A 19,208-nucleotide genomic window follows, 5' to 3' on the forward strand; every position below is an offset into this window, starting at 1 on the left:
GGAAGGCTTATAAAATGCCATATTAATTCAATTTCCATCCAAACTGGTACATGTATGTAACATGATTAAATACAGGTGAACTGGTAATTAATTAGTGATACAGCTCATAGGTCTTTATTCAAGTAGTCTGTCCATCCACTCCTTAAATTAAATAATTAAATAATTTAGAGGTTGCAATCTGTTATGTAACTTCCTACTTGATTTTCATTCATTTTAGTGAGTTGCTTGGCTTATTTATTTGAGTTGATGTATATCTCAAAGACACTTTTACAGCTCTGAGATGGTTCATAGTCCCGTCACCTGTCAAGTATTACCAATGTACAGTATGTATATGACCAAATCACATGTAAACATGGCATAAAAGTACTTTATCTTCCTGTTGAAGTCTAGAAGTCCTTGGGCATAATTGCTTTGTTTTATTGCAACGGGATACACAATTTTTGGGGGGAGGGCTTGAGGCTTTTTAAATGTCCAATGACACCTGTAGCTGTTCCAGTGTTGAATGAATGAAGACTGTTATCTAATGTCCAAGTTCACAAGAGAAAATCCCAGTGAAATATTGCTGCTGCTTATACCTTTTTGTAAAGACTTTTGGCACTGCCCGATTTGGCAGTTTCACATCAGCACCTCATTCGCCAATCAAGCTACATATCATTGCGAGACGCAGGCATGACCTAGTTCTTTTATGTGATTGGTCGGGCAGTGTGAAAGCTCTTTGCAAAATAGTGTAACTACTATTTTGTTGATCTGACAAGATAGCAAGCTTGTCATAATAATGTAATGCAACCAAGCATAATAAGTCTCCCCCACCCACCCCCTCCCAAATTTCTTGCTGATAGGAGTAATGTTTTTTAAAATAAGGTCAAGCCATCAAATTTGAACCTGATATAAAAAGAAATTTTTATTTTGAAATATACCTAATTTCAAAATAAACTTGACTGACATCTGGCTCAATTTGCTTGATTGTAGTACATGTTTTTTCCTAGACAGGGTTACAAGTAGTTAACATGTTCATATAGTTAAAACTTGTTATACATGTATTCCAAATTTGTATCAACTTAATTCACATCACACTAAGAAACAGATTGTTTTAGGAGCCATACATAAGTTACAAGGTATCAAACCAGTTTAAATTGCATGTAACTCTTATTCTACCTTTAATTTCAATTTGGACATGAAAATAACATTGTTTTCCAGATGTTATATAGGTACTTTCACTCTTATGTGCTATCAATATAGCACCAAGGGTTTGTCAAAAAAAAGTAGAATTTGTGAAAGCTTTGAATGTATTGATGAATCCATTTATATTGTGCCATGTAATATGGTATCACAAGTATTGTGTAAGTGTTATATATCTTGAAAAAGTCAAGATAAGAAATGATAAAAAATAAAAACTCAAAGTTTTCAAAATCAGTTTTGTACTGTTTGGTTAATTTGTTTGTAAACAATGAGCTATAAGATACATAAGAGTATATGGATACATACATCACTTAGAAATAAGAAATGGTAGTGGTTGTCTGGATATATTCAAACATAACATGCGAAGCCAATACAAACTCTTTTGTTCAGCATAGGGGTGTCAAATCTTCAGAATGCAAGAGATTGAGAAATGGTGGATATAACCTGCATGGTAAAAAATGGAATTGTGGTTCTTTGCTGTTGATGCCTATTTATTGTTTTTATGAACATTATCCCCCAGATCTGATCAGACATCACTTTTGTTTGAAGTGATTGCACAGCTGTGACTGAAGAAACCAACCATTATGGCATTTCTTTGTGCCAGCAACATTAGATCACAATATTGGTGCAGAATCAATTTTCCACCACATAACATGTTTATACAAAGTGATAAAACCTGATGTAGTTGCCCATTACAATTTGAAGATATAATTCAAGACATGAAAGTTATATTAAATTCTTGCTTTCAATCCAATTTCATTGAATTGTTAAATCTATTTCTGCAGATCGGATGATTTGATACCATACCATGAAAGAAGATGAGTGTAGGCTATAAATGCCCTATAGTACGAGTTCCTATTCCAAGCACTTATATAGGGCCACAACTTCCCCCTAAATACTTTTTAAAATAATCAAAAAATATTGGACGAAATGCAAATGTGCAAAAAGGTATGGGTAGCCATATTTACACATATGGACCAAATTATAGTGTCACGTCTTTGCGTTCAGTCACAATGGTTCATTATGTAAAAAAAGAGACCGTTTTAAACAAGTTCTAAAAGTTGCATATGAGTCTGTAGGAGTAAACTCTTAAACACTCAGTAGGACAGGCCTCTTCATATTGTTATGGACTCAGGTGCAACTTCTAACAGCTTGTGACTGAACTCAATGTGTGATGCTATAAATGGGTCCACAGTGTAAAACAAATACGGCTATACATACCTTTTTACATTTTCACATTTCGTAACATATTTGTGGACTTGTTTTAAAAAGTACATGCACCTGTTAAAGCCAGTAGTATATCTGTATGTTCTTTGTGAATGGGGGAACAATGGGCCATTCACTAAGGACATACTACTGGTTTGTACAAAAAAAAACAACTTCTCAGCAGCCAGGATGTTTCGAAACTATACAACTCAAATCTCATTAGGGTGACCAAAACCATTCGAATAGGTTTACTTGTAAAGCAAAATATTTCTATGGCTTCATAATTCAACTTTTTGGAAATTTATAAACTAATATATAGAAAATTAAGTAATATGTTGTGAGTCCATGTCAGTCACAATTTTCATTGCAAACTTCGAAATCACTGTACCTAAAGTTTACAGTACTTCTCATTCTATTGGCCAAAAATATAAAGCATCAGTAGATAAGGTTCTTAGAATGTTCACTTCCTTGTGTATGTTTCAATAACTTCAAAATCATTGTACCTAAAACAGGGTTGCAAGTGGCCTAAAGTGATTTTGCAGGAAAAGCCTGAAAAAGTGTGCAAATTAGGGTTATAAAGCCTTAAAACAGGCTGAAAAAAAAAGAAAAGTGCAGGAATTTGGACTTCAGGAAAGCTTGCATCCCTGATAAAAGTTTACAGTACTTCTCATTCTATTTGCCAAGAATATAATAAAGCACTCAGTAGATAAGGTTCATCCAGAATGTTCACTTGTGTATGTTTCTGATTGTGATGTGAACCAACAAGTTGAGATATATAATGACACCCTACAAGGTATCCTTGATAAACACGCGCCTTCAAAAACTCGCTCTGTAAAAGTTCGTCCAAATACTTCATGGTATAACTCTGAAATCCTCAAAGAAAAGAAAAAGCAAGCGCCAACTTGAGAACAAATGGAGGAAATCTCGCTTGAAATTGATCACCAACTTTACACAAGGCAAAAGCAACATGTTAATGCTCTTGTAAGGAAAGCAAAGCAACATTACTACAACAATTTGTTGATTGAAAATGCAAAGGATCAGAAACGTCTCTTCCAAATCGCCGATCAACTACTTCATCGCCGTCAAGTATCCCCGCTTCCTGATGCTACTTCTGATAAGAGTCTAGCTAATCAGTTCTGTGACTATTTTACAGAGAAAATAAGAACCATTCAGTAAAGGGTTTGAGCTTGCCGATGATTGGTCCTGTGAGGATGTACGACCTGTCTTTCACAGCTTGACAACATTCGCGCCAGCAACTGAGGAAGAGGTTTCACAGATTATTTTCAAATCTCCCTCTACGTGTGAACTCGATCCCATTCCAACCACACTCCTCAAGAAAGCTTCTGCTGCCATTGTGCCACTTATCACCAAGATTACAAACTGTTCTCTTAAAGAAGGAACCTTTCCTGACATTTTAAAAGTCGCACATGTACGCCCACTGATCAAGAAACAGAACCTGGACCAGAATGTCTTCAAAAATTACAGGCCTGTATCTAATCTGACTTTCCTTGGAAAGACTATTGAAGCGATGTCGCACTAGCTAGGCTATCATCATTTCTTCAAATTCATAATCTGAATGAAAAGTATCAATCAGCCTACCGCGCATTCCATAGTCACGGAAACTGCTTTGTTACGAGTGCAAAATGATTTTCTACGTGCAATGGACAAGACCAAAATTACGCTGCTTGTGCTCCTTGACCTTTCTGCAGCATTTGATACTGTGGACCACAGAATACTTCTGTTGCGCATGAAAGAGCGACTTGGAATTGATAGCATCGCACTTAACTGGTTTCAAAGTTACTTGTCTAACAGGAGCCAGTTAGTTTGTATTAATGATCAGACTTCGGACACTGCTGCATTGGATTATGGCCTACCGCAAGGTTCATGTGTTGGACCAGCATTATTTCCAATTTACACTCTGCCCTTAGGTGATGTTATAAGCAAGCATGAGGTAGACTATCATTTCTATGCTGATGATAGCCAATTATATCTATCTGTTGAGCCTACTCAAGAAGCTGTTGATGCAGGCCTTGCCAAACTTGAGAACTGCATTGCGATGTTCAGCGGGTGGAAAGGAAGCAACTGCTTGAAGTTAAATGACTCTAAAACTGAATTTATAATCATTGGCTCAAGACAGCAATTGGAGAAAGTCAACATTCCAAGCACATTAGGGTTGGTTCTTCTTATATTGAACCATCCACTGACATAAGAAATCTGGGTGTTATGTTTGACACTTCATTGACTATGGAGAATCAGATCACGTCCATGTCCAAAGCTGCTTGTTTATCACTGCGCAACATTGGAAGTGTACGCAAATATTTGACCAGAGATGCAGCAGAAACTCTCACTCATGCTTTTGTGACATCAAGAATTGATGGAAATAATGCTCTCCTAAATGGTCTGCCAGATAAGCAACTTAATAGGCTCCAGAGACTACAAAACATGGCTGCACGCATCATAACTTACACCAAAAGTCTGACCACATCACACCTGTGTTAGCGGACTTACATTGGTTACCTGTTAAACAACGAGTGTCTTTCAAAGTTTGTTTGATCTTGTTCAAATGCATGCATGGTCAGGCACCCTCTACTTGAGTGATCTAGTTGATGCTTTCACTCCGGATAAAGCTGGGTTGAGATCAACGGACAGTGGGCGCCTGCTGGAGCTCGTACACGAACCCTTTGGGGAGATAGATCCTTCGAAGTTGGTGCACCTAAACTATGGAACACACTGCCTGTAGCCCTAAGAACATGTGACAATATCGCAACTTTCAAATCTGGACTTAAGACCCATCTATACAATGAGGCATTCAAAGAGTGACTCTTTTAGTATTTGACTCTTTTTCAAATGAACTGTGTCACCATGTTGATATATATTTTCTCAGATCTTTTGAACTTGTTGTGTCAAGCGCCATTGAGCGTCGAAAGGCGGATACCGGCGCTATATTAAATCATCATTATTATTATTATTATTATTATTTTCAATAACACCTGTTGTCTTTTATCAACACTTGATGGGTAGTGACCGTTATTGGCAACAGATGCTAGGTAGTTCCAGCATTGATCTTGGAGTTACCAGTTGATCTTGGAGTTGCCCATCAAGTATTGATAAAGACAACAGGTGTTGTTGAAACGTACACAAGAAAGTGAACATTCTGGATCAGATACTAAGAACCTTATCTGAGTTTACCGATCCTGATGAATTTGTTCAATCATTTCAAAGCACCGTAAAGTGTGTAATAGACCAGTTCAACTTCCAGCAAAAAATAAACAATTCACTCAAAACTATATCTACTGCACCTTGTGCAACAAGTATTTATTTTAATCCTTAAATACAGGTATGACAAACAACGTAATACTTTCACAATTTAATTCCTGCCTGGAGAATGCACAAGTGGTAGCAAGTTGCTGTAAAGAAAATGTAAATATATTTATGCCAAAGTATTCACTACATCTTGATGCATTTTCCCCTGATCTGCAGCTTTGTCCATCATATTACCCAATGCCCACTTCCCAGTTGAATTAAAGAAAATTGGGAAATTTCCACTTTTTGCTAGGGAAATTTCCTTTTTGCCAAATTCTAGACTAATTTTGGATTGCCACCCTCCCAAATGAGTTGGATTTTCCCACATGTTTACCATTTCCTATATACCCTGTCGTACTCTTTCGTACTGTGGTGACACACAATGTTTTGGTATAAAAAGCGCCACATCAGTAAGGGGGTGCCCCTTGATGAGTTGCCCGCTTATTTTCACCCTTCATCATTACAGGTGTAATTAATAAGCAAAAAACACAAACAATTAGAACCCAATATGTTGATTGAGATGTAAACAAAAACTATATTTTGAGGGTTGAGAACCAGAAAAAAACACATAAAATGGTATAAAACAGAGGGACAATAAGGGTTGAGAACCAGATAAGCTGTAACTCATAGTTGGCACTCTTGTTGGGTAACAATCATGCTGTTCTATAGTCAGATAGCGCAAGTTTTCTGGTTCTAACTGAAAACTGCCTCTACTCCCTGAGATGCAGCAATAATGGAATAAGTTTTATGGTTTCAATAGGGAGTGTGCTTGAGTTATGGCTTAAAGATTATTTTTGTACCAAAATGTCAAAATGAGAGTGAGGCTTTCTGGTTCTCAACCCATTATTTATTGATCCATAATAATAATCCTATTTCAACATGGGCATTCAATTGGGTGGATCTGACCCAGTTACACCACCATAATAATGAAGGCATGGTACAAAATGAGATATGCAGACAGTACTGAATGCATCCAATCACGGTAGAGTACTCAAGCATCTTCTCTCATTATGGTACAGCTACAGAATTTCAGCGTTATTTGAGGTTTAGCGAAGAGATTGATGTGGAGTGCAGAGTGGTTGTTATACACAGCGCCAGTAACCTTACTCAGACCATTAGAGATGAGTCCACAGTCCACTTTACCTACATCAACTGTGTTCTGTGCATGACATCAACTTGGCACTCTGCATCCAACTCTAAGCTAAATCTTGTCTTGTGAAACAAAGTGAAGAGCTGAATGTCCTCAAGAATAGCATGCTGTGTTTCTGCAAATATGGTGGACAGGGGGGGGTGGGTCCTCTGATATTGGGCTTTGTCCACCACATTACCCCACCCCCACAGTCCAGTTAAAAATAAATATGTGGGAAATTTCCACTTTTTAGACAAAAAATGCCAAATTCTAGGCTAATTTCAGATCACCCCTTAACCCCCTATGCTGCCACTGGTTGGGTCAATGACAAAGACATTAGGAGGAGCTATAATTCTTTCTCACACATGCAACTAGAGCTGTAGAGAGATGCCTCTAGCTTGTCTCCACATAATGCCTATACATGTTTTCATTTCCTTCTATACAGATAGAATCAGTGTTTGGGGAAAATTGAAAGCCGTAGCTAGTGTTTTTCTTGTTCAATGTCTCGGAGAAGCGAAGTTGTAACATAACAAACAGTATCGTACAAACAAAGTCATAATGTTCATTTAGACAATCATTTCCAGTTCTCTAGCATATTCAATGGCCTGTAGAGCTAATTGTTGTGATGGAATCTCCTCTTCTGTTTTCTTCTCCAGTTTTCGAAAGTTGAATGATTTATCTGGTCCCAGTTCCCAGCCCCGCTGTAAAGAAGAAAAGAAAAGATTTCCAATTTATAATTGCTTGAATCATGTGCTACCTTCAGCAACCACCTCAACACAATAATATTTTACAAGTACAACCTTTAAATCAAAGACAAGGGTCCAATTTCATCTCTCTAGTACTGCCCATCTATGAAGTTTAATGCTGGTATTTTAATCGGTTTTGATATGAGAGCCTAAACTACATTTGAAAGCCCAAATTCTAGGATACTGTTTGAACAATCAGTGAAATAATCCACTTTAGACACATTTTGCTGGATCCTTTGTGTAATTATTTCTTGTAAGCTAACCCTAAATTTATCCAAATTAAAATCTCTCGGCCCTATAATATGTGACACGATCAAAGGAAATGAGTTGGATGTCGCTAATATTGATTTTGAGGTATTGGCAAAGAAAGTGTTAAAATTCTTATGTTTTATATTGTTTTCAGCGATTAATAAATTGACATAACTTCACAAAGGAAAGTTGTATCAACAAGGGGTTTTCAGTTTCTGAAAGCTCTAAATGTCCTCTTTAGAAACATTATGTAAAACTCATTTTTGACCAGGGCCGACATGTGACTCATTCCCCTTGATCATGTCACATATTTTGATACGGTCAATGAGATAAATATGAGTTCTATTGATACCAAAACGTCAATTATGAGGTTGCTGATCGGACCATCCTGACATGTGCACTCTGGACATGAGACAACTACATAGGGCATCCACAAGATCTACTCCATACCTTGACTAAAAAAAACAAATAAATAAAATGAATCTCACCTTTTCGGCATAAACTTTCATGTCCCCTAATGATGTAAAGAAGAGCATTCTGGAAGCTTCCTGGAAAGCGATCTTCTCATAGGCCTTCTCCGCACACGTTGCAATTTCATCCCGGATAGTCAATAATAGTATATCAATAAACACATTGTAACTCTCAGCTGGCACATTACCCTTGGCAAGAAATACCTGCAGAAAAGGGACAAAAACATGATCATATTAATAATGCACAATTGCATAGTTTTTGTCAATTGGGCTGTAAAGAGTAGATCTACACCTTTTAGGTGAAATAAATAAATAAATGCAGTGTGAAAATTTCCACTTTTACAGTACTCTAGACCTTGAAAGTGGACTACAAATATGTACTCAGCGGGAATCTGCAAAATCTTGCTAAGATTCTTGTAATAAAATATTTTAATTGTGGGAATCCTGACATTGTGGAAATCTTTTGATTTTCACTTTTAGAAGATGACAATCCAATGATTCCCATTAAATAAAGCTTGATTCTCACACTGTGTGACTAAATTCTAATCGTACTATGATATTCTCAAAAAGCACATGATTCCCGAGAGCAAATTATGTTACAGATGTTGTATTACAAAAGAAGGGGGTAACAACCACCCCACTGAAGCACACACCTCTATACTTCGGTTCACCTCAAGTTTGGTAGTGATGGTTGGGCCACCTTTGTGCCAACAAATCGCCATTGTACGCGTACTATGCTAGCTAACATGTATGTGTATGCTCTGCGGCATTAACTTTGCCCGCACAATTCGATGCTGCGACAAGCCAAATACACACCTGCCTCACTAAGTGAACTTGAGGTGAAGCAAAGTTTAATTAACACCACTTTTGAACTGTTGCTTTACCATACTATAATCCAGGCATAAAATGCTATTCAGACAAAAAGGGAGCAAGATTAGCTCAATCCAGTGCTGGTTTTGCATTTCACTCTTAACTGTGAGGGCCAATGAATGGGACCCCTGGTTCAGAGGTTTCTGTTTTGAATACCTTGTTGTAACTGCCTTCCATTAGATACTGCTCCATGCAGACAGGATGCTTGATATAGATGTTGTTTTGAAGTTCTTTGGATGGAAGAAGTTCCAATTCCTGCAGAAAAATATATTATGTATTATGTTAATTTAAATATCTAATTACATGTAGGCTATATCTTAGGGTGTCTCTTACAGTCTGACTTTATTTTATTTTATAATGTACAATTTGTACGCTAATGCGAAGAAATATCAGAGAGTTCACCAGTAAATAAGATATTGATACTCACAGTGTGAAATTCTGCTAATCTGTTCTGAGCTAACAGTCGCAATAGATTCAACCCCAGGAGCTGGTATTTGTATGCTGATTCTGGTAATTCATCTCTGTAATCAAAAGGAAATTATATGATATCAATAAAATTGAATTAAGAGTTAACATCACATCTGGATTTATTCATAAATTGTTACACACAAGCTCAACATTTTATTGCAAAACATAATCCATGATAATAAAATGTGTAACTCACCACGGTCCTGACCAGTGTAAAGGAACACTGTGATATGTAATATGTGACATGATCTGCTCCATGGGGGCCAAAGGAGGCATTTTTGAAAATTGTGTTACTATAATTATTACCTTGTAGTAACATTAGGCTATCATATACTGAAAATACGAGAGTGCAACCTACATTAAATTAAAGCTTGTGACTTTCACTTTTTACACATTTTCCGCCTAATTGGGCGACTTTTTATAATTTCTTTATTTTAAGTCCTCAGCAAATAAGGACTGTAAGTTTGGGTACACCGATAACATGCGGGTATAGCCATATTTGTGAACAAATATAAGGCCTTCTAGTTTAAATTACACCTCTATATAATTTGCACTTATTACCTGTAATCAAAGTAGTATGGTTTCAGCTGTGCCATATACCTCTCAAAACATTGGATATCACCCTTCAATACGCTCCACTGAACTCCTATTTCCAATATATCACCTGAAAATAGTCAAACAATTTGAAACATTATGGCTGATGTCAAACATACAACAATTACAAAAGTAGTTTAAGTACAAAGCATGCTTTAAATGACCTTCACCGTGATCCCTTGATTGGTTTGGTCAGCAAAACATAACATTAGTATGCTAAACTGGCAATACTGTAAGAATTATTTAAGTCAAAGTCAATGATAATTTTTAAATGAAACTTACGTGCAATGATCAGTTCCTGCTTGGATGCTTTGCTGTCAGCTGTTGGTAAAAAAGCCAGGTTCAGAAGAGCAATCTGTAAGAGATAAAAACACAAAAGAATAAGCACAGCATGTCATCACTTTCTTTGCAGAAAAGCGGGACCTAGACAGAGCTGGATGTGCCATATAACTTTGTATGATAAATTGAAATATTTACGAGAATCCATTTAGATTCTTGCAATTTTGTTGACAAGAATCTTTGCGAGAATGGATTCTCGGATTCTCGCTGAATTTCTGACGCTGACAATGTGATATGGGACTTACATAGGATTACACAGAGATATTTCTTGCCAAAATTTGACCATTTCTAGGCAAGTTGGTCCTACTTTGTCTGCATTATGTGAAAAAGGACAGTCTTAAGTAAGTATACGTGCAACGCTTTTGATGTTTTGAGAGACTGGGAGCAGACTGCCTTACTAGCCTGTATCACGTTTCAGCGAAAGAACGTCTGTAGTACATACCTGTTTTTAATGACGTTGCAACAATGTTTCTATTGTCAGCAATAACACCTTGCATTCATACTTTTGAGTTTGTGTGGAGCACGTTCGTACACATTATAAATAAGTGAAATCAAAATATCCTGAAAGGAATTTAGGTAACGAATTGAACAACACTGACCTCGCAGCAGCTAATGTTTTCATGTAAACATGGCGAATGAATGACGTCGTTAGACATCTTTAGCCTATGTTTCGTATCCTACTATCGGATCGTTGAAACAAGAAAATCTCATTCCCGGCCTCATTCACTTAATTCACTCACCTTCCTACACCACTACTTGAAATAAAGCTCAAAACATCCCGTGTTATTCCTCAAAACTACATGCACCTTCATTAATAAAAAATTGAAATCCTAGTAGAAATCCGTTATCGAAAATTGTTTGATATAAAACGTCAACAAAAGTAATTTTTCTGAAGAGTAGATACCACGTGTCAAAATGGCGGCTCGCAGTCACATCCCCTGCTTTGTACCTGTACCCAGGTCACGGTCTGTCTACATGACGAACAGTCGGGGTCAGAGGACAGCGCAACCTATCGATGCCGTAATATATGCACCTAATATGGGCATAATGGCTCCGCCCAATATAACGGCGATGTCAATCATCCTTATTCACAATCGCCTTTGTCGAACAGACTCTTACGCAGATAAGAGCTCATGCTGTCCTCACTTTAGCGATTAGGATCGACGAGCGTCAGGCCGAAACAATCTGGTTGTGTAGGAGACTATCATCGTGATGTCCACGTTGGAACCATTGGATACGGAAGAAATATTCATTACCAGGACTGAAGCATTGTTGCCATTTCTATGTTTGTACCGGGCAAGTACCGGACATTTTTCAACACTGAGCTAGCGGAGATTACTACAAATTCGTCCAAAGGTAAGCAAAGGGTTGGGGATCGCATTTTTAACTTTGACTAAACTGTTTCGGAGTTAAGGCACGCTAAAAGTAGACCATTTCGGGGGCTGTATTTGGTGTACATGTGACGTTTTGAACAGAGTAAAAAACGACCATTTATTCGCTATTGCTGATATATACTCGCCGAATCATGTACCAATACACAAGGTATTGGTACATGAGATCAGGCTGCTGCGAGGTCAGTGTCGTTCAATTTGTTACCTAAATTCCTTTCAGGATATTCTAATTTCACTTATTTATAATGTGTACGAACGTGCTCCATACAAACTCAAAAGTATGAATGCAAGGTGTTTTGCTGATAATAGAAACATTGTTGCAACGTCATTAAAAACAGGTATGTACTACAGCTAGGGAGTCCGGCACTTTTTGCCTTTTTTAAGCGAACCTTATCAAGTTTGGTATCACTGGAAAGAGAATTTAAAGAGAAAACCAACAGTCTTTAAATCAGCTCAGTAGCTTGAAGTATAGTGAAGTTATGCTCAATTAAAGTTGTGTGCGTACAGGTTCTGTGTCTGTCGCCGCGACCAACTGGAATGTGTGCAATGAAGTCCCTATTATGTCGATTACTGTCTCAAAATTTATTTGAAATCTAATAAAATTTGGAAAGGGAGTTAAAAAAGACAACTAGTATTGTAATATCATATTGACAATTATTGAATAAAAAAGTAACAACATATGATTACATAGTATGAAGTGCAGTTGAACATTTTTATAACAAGTTTAGAACAGAGATTCTTAAAATACTGGAGTTGATTAAAAGTAGTAACATAAATAATATCAATTCATTGAAGTGGGTTTTTTTTTCATATTTCTCTGAAGCCCTCATGCAAAATGTTCTTGTCTTTAGTTTATGAAGCTCATCTGACACTGCACTACTCAACTTCAGAATTGAAAAAAAAAATACAAAGGAAGTGAAAAAAATTAAAAAATATTACACAGATTCTTTAAGTATCATAGAAATGATTAAAAGTAGTAACAAAAATAATATCACTTGTATTAAGTGTGCCTTCTTCATTTTTATCCTTGCCCTCAAGAACCGATAATGCGCTACATCTACCACCCGCCGTCAACCCGACAAGGCACATGGCATGCACCGCTAACACACCGCTACACTCCCCGTACTTCGCATGTTACCACAGTACCTCCCTGTACAAAATCATGGTTCGCATTTAACCGCAACCTCCGATTGCTCTGCAACTCGGCCAACTTCTTCTTGAAAGTCTATAATTTAATCTAATACCAGTTTCATATGACAAGAAAAATTTGGAAAAATTACCTTGATTTTGGTGCCTCAGAAATTGCTTTTGACTACCGTTCATGCTTGATCAACGGGCATTTGTTTATTATTGCCGGATGGGGAATTCTTTTATCTATCCCATAATAATCTCAGATTTTGGACTAGGTCAGGGGTTAATGAGATGTGATCCAAAAACTCCGTCACATCCGGAAGCTCATGTGACAAGATGGCGACGAATGCATCTACTGCTAATCTGTTGCTCTGAAGGTACACCGTATTTATCGCATTGATCTAGGATTATACGGACTTTTTTTGGAAAAAACATCATCATACAGTTAGAAAGATTAATCTTTAATCTCTTCAAATCATAATTTATTTTTCCATTTGAACATAAAAATCATGTTTAAAACATACGACAATTCTTGCGTGTTTACGTGCTTCCAGATACAAATTGAAATCGGGAAACTACTGGACTCCCTACTACAGACGTTCTTTCGCTGAAACGTGATACAGGCTAGTAAGGCAGTCTGTAAGTTCCTTGTAGTTGTACTAATCATCATCATGGCTCATGGTTGAACCATCATTTTAAAAAGAAAATTGTCATCTTTCATTTATTGCATTTTGGAGGAGATATTTTTAACTTCATAATTTTATGATTCTACCTAGCATTGAGCATTCCACAATTGTCAATCATGCAATGGCAACGCCTCATTTATTTTTATTTCAAATTAAAAATTTAGAATGGAAATTTAGCTAGCAAGCATGCAAGATCCTTTCCAAAGATATCTTTTTTAGATTGGAAGACAGACATGAATTGAATGATTCTGTGAACAGTTGTGAGCTGTTCCCATCCAACTTCACGGTTTTTAGAAAGGATCGTAATTTTGGTCCTGCCAAAGGAGGTGTGCTTATAGCAACCAAAAACGACCTCATAGCCACTCATAGAGTGGACCTTGACTCGGAGTGTGAGGCGGTTTGGGTTTCAGTTGAACTTCAAGGAGCCAAACAAATCATCATTGGTTCATTCTATCGTTCCCAATTGTATGGTAACACAGTTGAGTATTTTGATCAGTTACGTGAGTCCCTTTGTAAAGCTACTAAAAACAAGAACAGCCAAATTTATTTAGCTGGGGACTTCAACCTTCCTGACGTTGATTGGCTAACCCAATCAATACCACCTGGCTCTCAATATGTTGCCCTGTCTAATCACATGCTGGAGATTTCAGCTGAGTTTGGGTTGGATCAGATTGTCACCGAGCCTACCAGGATTGATAATATCCTTGATCTCTTTTTTACCACCAATTCCTCCTTAGTGGAGAGCTCAACAGTGATACCAGGCATTTCGGATCACGACGGTATTCCCCTGATTGTTGTAAACTCAAAACCCATAACTGTTAAACCAAAACCAAGAAAAGTGTACAGCTATCACAAGGCTGATGTCAGTGCTATAAAAGCTGACCTCCTTGAGTTCAGTAATTATCTTACAACCAATGATAGTTCCAATTCAACTGTCGAAAGTATGTACGGATTTTGAAAATAAAATCAAAGATGTCATGGATGCCCATGTACCAGCTCGAATGGTCAGCAAAAAGAACCTGACCCCTTGGATTGGTAAAGGTATCAAGCGCTTACATAGAAAAAAACAAAGGGCATACAACAGTTGGTGTAAACAACCAACACCTGACACCTTTGAAAATTTTCAGAATCAAAGGAAAGTGACTTATAATGAAACTAGAAAATCATACAGGAAATATGTAAATTCAGTTCGTCTTGACTCCTCAAAAAGATTCTGGTCATTCATAAAGAACCTAAAAAATGACTCTTGTGGAGTCCCCTCCCTGAAAAAGGATGGTGTAATTGTTTCTGGAAATATTCAGAAGGCTAACATACTCAATGATACATTTAAAAAAGTTTTCACTCAGGAGAAAGCTACGCTCCCTCCCACTTCACCCAGTTTAAATGTTCCATCCATGCCCGACTTTGAGATTTCAGTTGAGGGAGTTGTTAAGCTTTTAAAAGATCTTAAGCCAAATAAGGCTTCCGGCCCAGATGGTGTACCTGCCCAAATTCTCAAACTCGCTGCTGATGAGGTGGCCCCTGCTCTTTGTTTGATTTTCCAAAAGTCTTTGGACACAGGTAACCTACCATCTTCCTGGATTTGTGCTAACATCTCCCTTGTTTTCAAAAATGGTGATCGTTCAGTTGCTTCCAATTATAGGCCCGTTTCGTTAACTTCCATTTGTTGCAAAACCCTAGAACATAATAATTATCCATTCCCAAATATTGTCTCACTTTGATAAACATTCCATCCGCACCGATAAACAGCACGGTTTTAGGAAACACCATTCATGTGAATCTCAATTAATACTTACAGTCAATGACCTTGCGTCTTCCCTCAATTCCAGATCCCAAATTGATATGATTATTATGGATTTCGCAAAAGCATTTGATACTGTCCCCCACAAACATCTTAAATTTATATGGTATTAGAAACAAAACCTTCACTTGGATCTCAAATTTTCTCATGCACCGTACCCAGAGGGTCGTTGTCGGGGGTGAACACTCGACTTGGACAGAGGTGACTTCTGGCGTTCCCCAGGGCACGGTGCTGGGACCCTTGCTTTTTTTAGCTTTCATTAATGACCTGCCCAATAATATTACTTCTGAAGTTAGACTGTTCGCGGATGATTGTGTCATGTATCGTAATATTTCTAATCAATTTGACCAGGATCAACTCCAAGACGACCTTGACACCCTGGCCCAGTGGCAGGATGATTGGCAAATGCACTTCAACACCAAAAAGTGCTTTGTCATGCGGATTACACATGTTCGTAATCCCAAGGTCTACAATTACACCCTAGGACAATCCCCACTGGAATCCATGGCGTGCCACGCTTAACTTGGCGTTGATATTACTAACAACCTAACCTGGAATAAACACATCAACCGTATTACATCTTCTGCAAATAGATCACTTGGCTTTATAAAAAGGAACCTATACTCTTGCAATAAATCCATCAAAGAAAATGCATATTTCACCTTAGTTAGCCCACTCTTGGAGTACTCATCTTCAGTTTGGGACCCCATACACAGGATCTTATTAACAAATTAGAAAAAATTCAGCGCAGAGCCGCAAGGTTTGTCGTCAATGACTACTCCAGGCACAGCAGTGTTACTGAAATTCTCACCAACCTTCAATGGAACTCACTCAAGAACAGAAGGACAGTAAGCAGATTATCAGTTTTCCAGAAGTCAAGACAAAACCTCCTCGCCCTGCCGGTGAATGACCTCCTTCTGCCGGTCCGACGTCTGTCACGGCACCAACATCCCAACTGCTACCAAATCATCACATCAAACAAGAACTGTCACAAATACAGTTATTTCCCCCAAACAGTCAAAGACTGGAACTCACTTCCCTACTCAGGGTCTCAGTAACCACCATAGAAGACACCAAGCAATTTAAAACAGCCGTCATAAGCCACCACCTGCAAAACAACTAGTCTACAGTCGCAGTGCGCCTCACGTACCCTACTCGGTTGACTCTCAATTTTGAGGGTGTTGAGTAGTACTAGCACAAGACAAGACAAGACCTCAACCAACAAGACTAGTAAATTTCATGCGCACACCTCATCCTGCGTGTATGACTCCACCAGGAGTGTTATGCAGTATTCATTCAGATTCAGATTCAGACTCCTATTACATGTATGGATACTTTATAACGATCTGTAGTATTCTAGATGAAGATCTATCTGACTATCTCATGATCTCCATGTACATGCATTGTATGCCGAATTCAGAATGTGCATCACATTGCCATTGCATTGTCAGTGCGATTGTGAGTCAGCGCATTTTAATGAAGTTTCAGGAGCGAAGCATTTTAAAACCTGACTCCCAATTAAAGCTCACATACGCTCATATGTTGAAAAATACCTTTAAGTTTCCTAGGATTTCTTCACATTTGTCAAGATTTGGTGGTTTTCTGTTCCATTCTTTATTCAATTTTTGGTACATTCCTACTGCTTCTTTCAATGAGGCCATGTTGATTTATTTAACCGTACAGATGGCGTACTGCAAGGATAAGTTTATTATCTTGCTAGGTATTACGCTGGGGATTAAAACTATTGTAATATTAAGAACAGGGTTTTTACTTAGGCTAATAGCCATTTATAATACAACCGTACATTTGCTGTAATTGAGTCCATCCGGACGGGGGCGCTGTTAAACTTTTTTGCACGGTGACTCAGGCGGTGACTTGTGGTGACACATAGCTGCGGGGTGGGATGGGTGGGTCACTGAGTAGAAGAAACCGAGTCACAAATTACTTCGGTTTCAAACCCACTCATTATGAAAGAGAGATATTGCATGACAAAAAACAAATCAGGCCTAAAAAAATGGTTGAAAATAAATGCAAAATGATGAGGCCTAGGCCTATGAGGTAGAAAGAACCTAGTGGGGTAACTTTGGGCACTTTTCATTTCAGAGTTTTTGAACCACTGCTTCCAAACCAATTATATTTCTAATTATCTGTTTTTTGTGACATTAGGACTCCCTTCTACACCTTGAAGTTGAAAAAGATTTTTTTAATAATTTTGCAAGGGTGCCCTAGGGGTTAAAAATACCCCGCATTTGGGGCAACTTTGGTAAGGGTATTACATTCCAAGAAGAAGAAAAATGATCTGCGCTGTATATGGGCAAGTTAATGTTTTATGTGACATTTGACCCCTTGCAAAATTAATCAAGCACACACCCTTGCTCACAGGCCCGTACGCAGGATTTTTTTTTGGGGGGGGTGCTGATTTTGAAAAAAGTGGACTTTTTTACAAAGAGGGGGGTGATTTTGGACCTTTTGACCCGCAAAAAACGGTCGCACCCCCTGCGTACGGGCCTGCTTGCTCACAATGATTTTTGTAAAAACAAAATGTAAAAAAATGCTAATTTTTGGTCAAAAAAAACCCAATATTGCGGGACGAAAATATGACCATTTAAAAATATATATTTGACCGACCAAAGTTACCCCGCTGACCGAAGTTATCCCATTTTACTGAACTTAAAATGCCCGGCCGGGCCCATTGACATCCTTATTTTATGACCTATTTATCCAAATTCTTGTTTTATGTACTTTTTGATCCAAATTTTTGTTTTATGTGGCCTTTTCACCCCAATTCTTGTATATTTTCAGTATTCTTGTTTTAGGTAGGCCGCATGTCTTGTGTTTTATGTTTATTTCAAAAAAGTTCCCTTTTGTTTTAGGTACATTTTTCATCCGAAGTCTTGTTTTGTACCCTTTTCATCCTTATTCTTATCAAATGAACTTGCCCTCCGTTACATCCCTACTAAGTAGGCTATCATGACCCTTTTTCATCCCTATTGGTATTTTATGAGCATTATTCATCCTTTCTCTTGTTTTATGACATTTTATGAAAAAAAAAAATGATTGAAAGAAAAAGTCCTTTTTAAAATTAATGCCCAATTAACCCCAAAATTCTTAACTTGTATCAAAGTGTTTACTATCAATTTCGTGAAATACCGGTAGTCAATTACATGTACAGAAAAAGTAAATGCAGAAATGAAAATAAAAAAAAAGCGTTATTGGAATAAAAATTCCTTTAAAAAAGGAATGGGGCGCCCAATGTGAGCTTGGTCGTGATGTGGTGAATTTCATGGTGTTTAGATTTGGTATTATTATCTCTTGCAAACCCGGTGACACCTCATTATAGAAATCAGACCTGTTGATAGGTTGTAAGAGGGGATAGCCTTTTCCAGGCACAAATTGCACCATATATAAAGAAAGTTTTGCTACTTTGCAACACAATAAAAACTTAAATGCGAAATGAGATCCTGTAGGTGACTCCCGATGGGGCTTAAAAAACTAAATGCAAAATGAGGTTTTTAAAAAAATATTGTTTTGCAGAGTCAAGACGCAGGTATCATTATTAAGCCTCATATCACTTATTTATTGTCGAATAAGTGCAGAGTAGGTTAGATATGAATATTAAATGTTAGACCAAAGTAGCTCAAAGCAC

The 19,208-nt window shown here is 37.6% G+C and overlaps 1 protein-coding gene across 1 annotated transcript; it reads right to left on the bottom strand.

The window, feature by feature from the left end:
* Nucleotides 1-5,670: 5,670 nt before the first annotated feature.
* Nucleotides 5,671-17,273, bottom strand: LOC140152887 (26S proteasome non-ATPase regulatory subunit 8-like). The gene is made up of 7 exons (XM_072175415.1): nucleotides 17,116-17,273; nucleotides 10,497-10,569; nucleotides 10,182-10,284; nucleotides 9,580-9,673; nucleotides 9,309-9,407; nucleotides 8,301-8,486; nucleotides 5,671-7,518 (listed from the first exon to the last, which is right to left on the bottom strand). The coding sequence occupies exons 1-7, from the start codon at nucleotides 17,221-17,223 to the stop codon at nucleotides 7,384-7,386; spliced, it is 798 nt and encodes a 265-aa protein (XP_072031516.1). The 5' UTR covers nucleotides 17,224-17,273; the 3' UTR covers nucleotides 5,671-7,383.
* Between the last annotated feature and the right edge of the window lie 1,935 nt (nucleotides 17,274-19,208).

Source organism: Amphiura filiformis, chromosome 5 (assembly GCF_039555335.1).
Source record: "Amphiura filiformis chromosome 5, Afil_fr2py, whole genome shotgun sequence".
NCBI classification, from domain to species: domain Eukaryota; kingdom Metazoa; phylum Echinodermata; class Ophiuroidea; order Amphilepidida; family Amphiuridae; genus Amphiura; species Amphiura filiformis.

Bases quoted from the DNA above. Each gene is read 5' to 3' on its own strand.
- LOC140152887 (XM_072175415.1), bottom strand. From the start codon at position 17,223: ATGGCCTCATTGAAAGAAGCAGTAGGAATGTACCAAAAATTGAATAAA. The intron at 9,408-9,579 runs GTGAGTATCAAT...ATTTTTCTGCAG, and splicing joins GATTAGCAGAATTTCACACT to GAATTGGAACTTCTTCCATC. The intron at 8,487-9,308 runs GTATTCAAAACA...CCTTTTCTGCAG, and splicing joins TGGAAGGCAGTTACAACAAG to GTATTTCTTGCCAAGGGTAA.